Source organism: Populus trichocarpa, chromosome 7 (assembly GCF_000002775.5).
Source record: "Populus trichocarpa isolate Nisqually-1 chromosome 7, P.trichocarpa_v4.1, whole genome shotgun sequence".
Taxonomy (NCBI): domain Eukaryota; kingdom Viridiplantae; phylum Streptophyta; class Magnoliopsida; order Malpighiales; family Salicaceae; genus Populus; species Populus trichocarpa.
Window position 1 is genome coordinate 8,692,534 of NC_037291.2, and position 6,666 is coordinate 8,699,199.

The 6,666-nt window shown below is 34.1% G+C and overlaps 1 protein-coding gene across 1 annotated transcript; it reads left to right on the forward strand.

Moving 5' to 3' along the window:
• The first annotated feature begins 1,181 nt into the window (after positions 1–1,181).
• Positions 1,182–4,694, forward strand: LOC7462563 (transcription factor MYB58). The gene is made up of 3 exons (XM_002310643.4): positions 1,182–1,588; positions 3,340–3,469; positions 3,573–4,694. The coding sequence occupies exons 1-3, from the start codon at positions 1,450–1,452 to the stop codon at positions 4,405–4,407; spliced, it is 1,104 nt and encodes a 367-aa protein (XP_002310679.1). The 5' UTR covers positions 1,182–1,449; the 3' UTR covers positions 4,408–4,694.
• The last annotated feature ends 1,972 nt before the right edge of the window (positions 4,695–6,666 follow it).

Below are 6,666 nucleotides of genomic sequence, written 5' to 3' on the forward strand. Positions count from 1 at the left end.
TTTTTTATTATGTATTATTTTTTCTATTTAAAAGGAATAGCTTTTTTCTATTTTATTTTTTCTATTCATTATTACTAGAGTTTTCTAGTTTTCTCTATATAAAATATTGTAATAGCTTTTCGATAAATGAAAAAATAAATGAATAAAATTAAGTACTTGCGAGTTGCGAGTTACGAGTTTTGACTTGTAATAAATATCGTTATCCTTCATTCATGTCTACATCAATTAGTATTAGAGTACTCTAATAATTCATGGTACATAGTTAGATGTTGTGTGTGTATGAATAAACATGTCTAAAAAGGATTGTAGAATAGGATAAGCTTAAGTAAAAGGAGCTGAGGAGGTTCCTTCTTGATAGAAAAAAAATACATCTAAGAATTAGTATAATATTTTCATCTATGTCAATTATTGTTATTGACAATCTTAATAATGAGATCCACGATGATGATGAACTAAGAAAAGATGATCAACACAAAGATATTACATATCCATAATAGGATGATCCACATATAAAATGATATTTACAGTGGATAAAAGTTTCTAAATGAGATCTAAACTCGAGAATAAGTTTCTTCGCTTCCGGTGAGACTGATATATAAGGTTTTATAAGAAAATAAATATCATTATTAGTTTTTTTTATTTTTTTATTTTTATTTTTCTATTCTATATTACTATAATTTTCTATTAAAAAAATTGAAAAAACAGGAAGAAAAAAAAAAGGTGACAGATATAGGATTACCAGCTAGGTATATATATTCTATAATTAAATCACCTTGAATTGGCAAAAAATCATGTGACAAAACTTACCAAAGATGATTCCTGGATGACACTATGTTGTTAAAAAAAATAAAATCATATGGCCCAACATGGAAAGAAAAGTTGAAAAATATATAGTTGAGAAAATTCTTATCTGTGGATAATACTTTATTTTGTTAAATTGAATTTGAATTAGTTGAAAAATAAAAAAAAATAAAAAAACATAAATATCTTGTGTACAGAATTAATGATATAGTTGACGATACAGCCATATGGATGGCTAGGATTATTTACCCATTTGGTCAACCATGGGGCCTCCCATATTGAATTATGTTCTCACTGGGAGTAAATTCTATTCCGAAAATGGTGAAGTATAGAGGAGTGAGGTTACTGGAGTGGGATAGTCTGCATTAATACAGGACAACGCATAGTAACTAAATGTTTGAATTATAGATATTTAGTGATCTTTTTGGATCTCCTTTTATTTATTGCCCCAAATAACATCCTATTTCATGGCATCATGATCCTGTGGGCTCTAGGTCATCTCTACATGTTCATGTCCCCAGGGTATAATATTATTCCGCTATATAAAGAGAGAAGAGGTGATGGCAAAGAGTCTCCAATCCATCGATTCTTCTTCATATAGCTATCAAACTTGAGGGGGAGAGAGAGAGAGAGAGAGAGAGAGAGATCATGGGAAAAGGGAGAGCACCATGTTGTGATAAGAGTCAAGTGAAGAGAGGACCATGGAGTCCTGCTGAGGACTTGAGGCTTATAGCTTTTATTCAGAAACATGGGCATGAAAACTGGAGGGCTCTTCCTAAACAAGCTGGTCAGAAATCTCCTCTCTCTCTCTCTTCTTCATCATGGAGAATATTCATCATGCATTCTTAAATATCGTTCTCATTGTTTATCTTACATGATCATTCCCTTTTGCTGAACAAACAAATTGATTTCTCATGCATTCAACAACATTCCCTTTTCATTATTCATTAGCAAGGGGGGAGGGAAGGACTCTCCAAGAACAAGTATTTGGCTGTTCCTTGCCTTAAAGAGTTGAAAAAGAAACATTTCCTAGCTTGCACTGATTATTTTTATCAACGGGATCAGAGTTTCTTTACACTGATTGCTTCTCTAAATCCAGAATTCAAATATTTTTCTCCACAAACACTTGTTAGCCCTCGGTTTTTTTTTAAGTGAAATCAATTTATATATACATAAATAAAAAGAGCTTGGAGTTTTTTTTTTTTTTTTTTTAGTTTTTCAAGAAAAGGGAGAGGTGGATACCAGTTGAGTTCTAGGATTATTGACTTCAATCCAACAGTTAAAGCAATAGTTTTGTCTTGTCTTCACTCCTTTTTTTTTATTATTATTATTATTATCATTACTATTCTCTTCGATTTTTTCCTCTTCTTTTTAGGTAGATGCATGTATGTCCACTTGCACTTGGCATGAAATGAGAGGCATTTGCCGTTTTATTGTTTGTTGACTGATGGCTATGTTAATGTAGTAATCAGGCAATAATAGGAAGGCAACTTTGAAACGCTTATTCAAATCATTTAGTATGCATATATATATACACAACATCATTTTCATTGCCAGCCTACAATATTTTATACTATATGAATCCTTCTACCATTTAATCTGTCATTAATTGCCAAGTACTCCAATGGATTGGGTTATATGGAAGATCACCAACATTACAACCTCGATACCAATATCTTTAATATCATTCTAGATTCAGAAAATCACCTCTAGATTGCACCTATATACATGTTTTGAGAAATTTTTAATTAAGAAGAACTTGAAGAAAATGTTTAAGAAAAGCCTACCATCGAACCATGTTTTCCAAGGCACTTTTGTGTAGAGATTTTAGTAAAACATGGAAGATTTGGCACGGATATTTCGATTGGAGGGGAATAAATCCATAATGAAATTATGTATAGAAACAAATATTTATCAGTTATAATTTTCCGCTACTTTTACCTCTATATATCTATGTCTAAAACCAGACTCATTTGTTTGTAGTGAGATTTATTTGTTTTTGTAGCAATGGTGGTGTCTGCGTTAGCAAAATCTTTTGTAGTCTCATCACACTTTATATTTCATATCTTGCCTAGTTGGGATATTCCCAATTTAGATTCAAGGCCACGCAGCAATTGATGGTCACATCAATATACTAGAGGTTGCTAAGATTTCCCATTTTGTTGACGAAGATGCAAGATACTCTTGTTTAAAAAAAATTATAATAAGATAATCTTGTTAATTAATCCAATTCAGCCTAAAGGAAATCGGAAACAAATGCTCACCTCGTTGAAAGAGTTACAAAAGTTGAATAAGTAGCTAAAGGTAGAGCCTAAATGCCCAATCTAACACGCAGCTTGGACTTTGTTTCCTTTTACTATTTCATGTAAACACGTAGAAAAAAGTAGAGGACTAGAAGGGAGGGAAGATTTCAACCTCAAGGTGGTTGAACCAGGGAGAAATTGATGATGTCGTTGTGAAGCCAAGAATTATAGCATTGAATAATTTTGTACTTCATTTTTTTTTTTTTAAGTAAAAAAAAATCTTGCCGTTTTGTAGGGTTGCTGCGATGCGGAAAAAGTTGTCGATTGAGATGGATTAATTACCTGAGACCTGACGTTAAGCGTGGTAACTTCAGCGAAGTGGAAGAAGACACCATAATTAAGCTACATCAAACTTTGGGAAACAAGTAAACTACTTCTCCACATGACACTAAATAAATATTGACGGGCGTTTTACGTTTAATACCTTAATTAGTATTGTATTTGTAATAACAAATTATAATCTTGCAGGTGGTCAAAGATTGCATCTCATTTGCCTGGAAGAACAGACAATGAGATTAAGAATGTGTGGAATACTCACTTAAAGAAAAAACTGGCATGCAAAGATGATGGTGAACATTCTGAAGGAGATGAGTCAAAGGGATCCTCCTCAACTTCCTCGTCCTCCTCTTCATCTAGTACGATCATGTCAAGTGGAAAAAGAGCTTTGGAAATGGAACTTGATGAACAAAAAAATCAAGGGTTCTCAACGCAGAAGCCTCGCATCCTAGAGAACGAAGAGGACTCGTCACCAAGGGGAGTGTCTAATAATCAGTTTAAACCAGCCATGAAACCAAACGAATTATCAAGTTCCTCTTTTTCTAGTAACAATTCCAGCATCACCAACTCTAGTCAAGCTGATGTTTCCGAGCCAGATGGTGAAAAAACGGGTTCGTTTTTTAACTTTAGAGGACGTTATAATGTTCGCAATTCACTGGAGGAGGTAAACAAACCAGAAGAAATCGTGACCGAAATCCCATTCGAGTCGGATTACGATTTTTGGAACATGTTGGACAGCTTAAGTTCCTTCCAGACCAGTGGAATTCAGCTGCAAAATGTTGAAGCTGGCCAGAGCTCAAGATTTGGAGATGCATATAATATGGGAGAAGTTGAAAATAAGAAGTGGCTCCGTTACTTGGAGAATGAGCTTGGTCTCGATGCAACCAAAGATGAAAACCAGAATTTATCGAAGAATGCTGCGGAGAGTACAATAGTCCCTGAGAATTTTCAGCATGACATGCCACTCAAGCCAGCGGAAGTCCATCCAGGGACAGTTGAAAATTTTCATTTGTGGCCTTCTTTATGAAAACAAAGGGAAAAAAAAAACTGTCATGTGAACCTATAAGTAGGTTAATTTAGGTCTTTGAAAACAGCAGCAGTAGTTTGTAGAAATTATAAGTACGTGAAACTAGTGACTTCTCTTTCAATACACAAGTTTTTGGTATTACTGACATATAGTCATTGGTATAACGGTAGTTTACTGGCTTAAAACTGTAGCTTTGGCATCGCCAAAATTGTTGCTACTTGTGACTTTTATAATTATGACTGTAAAAAGTGTACTGGGTATCGTTAAAAATGCTTCTTCTTCTTCTTCTTTTCTTTTTTTCCAGCGAGCATTGTACTATTTTTATGCTATGATAAAAAAAAAAATGCTTTTATTCTCTCCTTGGTAAGGCCCAGAGAAATCTTAAAAACCAGTTTACCAAACAGGGCCTTAAATTAGGTGATATTTGATAGAATGATAGAGACATTCTTCAGAGTTTATGGAAGTGCCATGTATATTAATTGAATTATTTTGTTTGAACATCCATCTCAGTGGGTAGGTAAAATCTCTTACTCACCCACTATTAAGAATTCGTGAGACATTTGATGGCTGTGTGTCCCCACGCCTTGAAAAATGGCGGGGAGGATAAGACATGGATCCACCAACAGCAAGTCCCATGTTTGACCTCGAAGTAGATTTTGCTGACAAAAACAGAATGAAATTGGAAATGACACAAGTCGCAAAGCAAGCAGCCTGATCAACAAGAAAATATCAACACAAGAAAATCTGTGCTTTGAGTCTGCTGTGGAATATGAAGGAGCGCACAGTAAGTAGCTCGTGTGCCGCCTGGACAGACATGAATGCTCTTGAGGAAATCTCAAATTAGTTACTGAAATATAGAAATAAATTGCAAGAAATATTGATAGTTTTGATTCAATATTAACAAAGTTGATGAGAGACTAAGATATATCGATTGTCACGGTCAATACACGGCGGGATGCGTCGACATCAACATCACAAGAAAATATAAACCTCTTGGAATCAGCACGTTAACCTCCAAATGACTGAGAGAAGTCTCCTTGTTAACAAAAATTAGTATTGAGAAGGACAGTTCACTGTAGGAAGGAAAAAGTCAAATAAAAGGACAGAGAACTAACAGATACTGGTCACTGCTAAAATATTCTCTCATTACATTTCTGCGGCGTCGCCATGAGGCGGCATAATGACATTTCTTAGATCAATGCTAGCCCCATGTCCGTGCTCCTTACTTAGTCCGACTTGGTTTTTTTTATCAACACAAAAAGAATTAGGAAAAGTAGCAAGATTTTCTTGAGAAATTAAATTTCCCATCATCAATTGTCTATATAATTAAGTGATCGCTATCAAATGTTTCTTTGTGGGGGTTGGTAATCTTTTCTACATGTTAAGACAAGATTTTCTTGTGTTCCCACAGCTTGGAAGAATATGCAGAGCTTTGAACTCTTCATGGACTTTTCTAGCAAAACAATAAGTCAAAACAAGTAGATCAGCCCACATGTATTGGTGCACCAAACCACCAACCTAGAGAGAGCCTGTGGTCTCATTTGAGCTTGTCGATTTGTGCGGAGAGGGAGAGAGCTGCAGAGTTTCAGGTTAATTAAAAGCAAAAGAGGAGCAGCAAATGACAGAATAGCATCACCGCTGAATCGGCCAGGGATGGGAAATCAAGTTTGAACCAACTCTTGTTTTCTAAGCAGGAATCTGCCTGCCTTGTTTGAGAATCCAACGCAACGCAACGCAACGCAACGCAATGCAACGCAAGCCTTGGAATTTCTGCAAAGGAATATACTATCATATCGGATGGAAAGAGAAAGTTTGTGGGTCTAAATCAATCACTTTCATACAAAGATGTCTTAGGGTTGGTTCCCACTGACATTGTAGCAACATTCAAATCATTTGGTGGTCCAATATTGATGCGTGGAGATTACATGAATAATATTTGATGAGATAACCCATGGAATTTCACCCAAGTATTTCTTTCTTTTTTTTCTGAAAAATTATACTTTATATTCTATGATTTATATGTTAAGTAACCACGCAAAAAAACAATTATATTTATTTTAATAACTGAAAAGCCTTCAAATATAAAAATTATCATTCATAATTCATAATTATAATCAATTCCATCTATAATACCCTGAAACTTATCCATTCCTTTATATTATCTATTGAATTATGTATTTTTTAAAATATTTTTTATTTTAAAATATAATAAAATAATATTTTAAAAAAAATTAAAAATTAAACAAAACAATCTAAAAA

Coding starts and splice junctions, on each gene's coding strand:
- LOC7462563 (XM_002310643.4), top strand. CDS start 1,450: ATGGGAAAAGGGAGAGCACCATGTTGTGATAAGAGTCAAGTGAAGAGA. Junction 1,589..3,339: donor GGCTCTTCCTAAACAAGCTG/GTCAGAAATCTC, acceptor GCCGTTTTGTAG/GGTTGCTGCGATGCGGAAAA. Junction 3,470..3,572: donor CATCAAACTTTGGGAAACAA/GTAAACTACTTC, acceptor ATAATCTTGCAG/GTGGTCAAAGATTGCATCTC.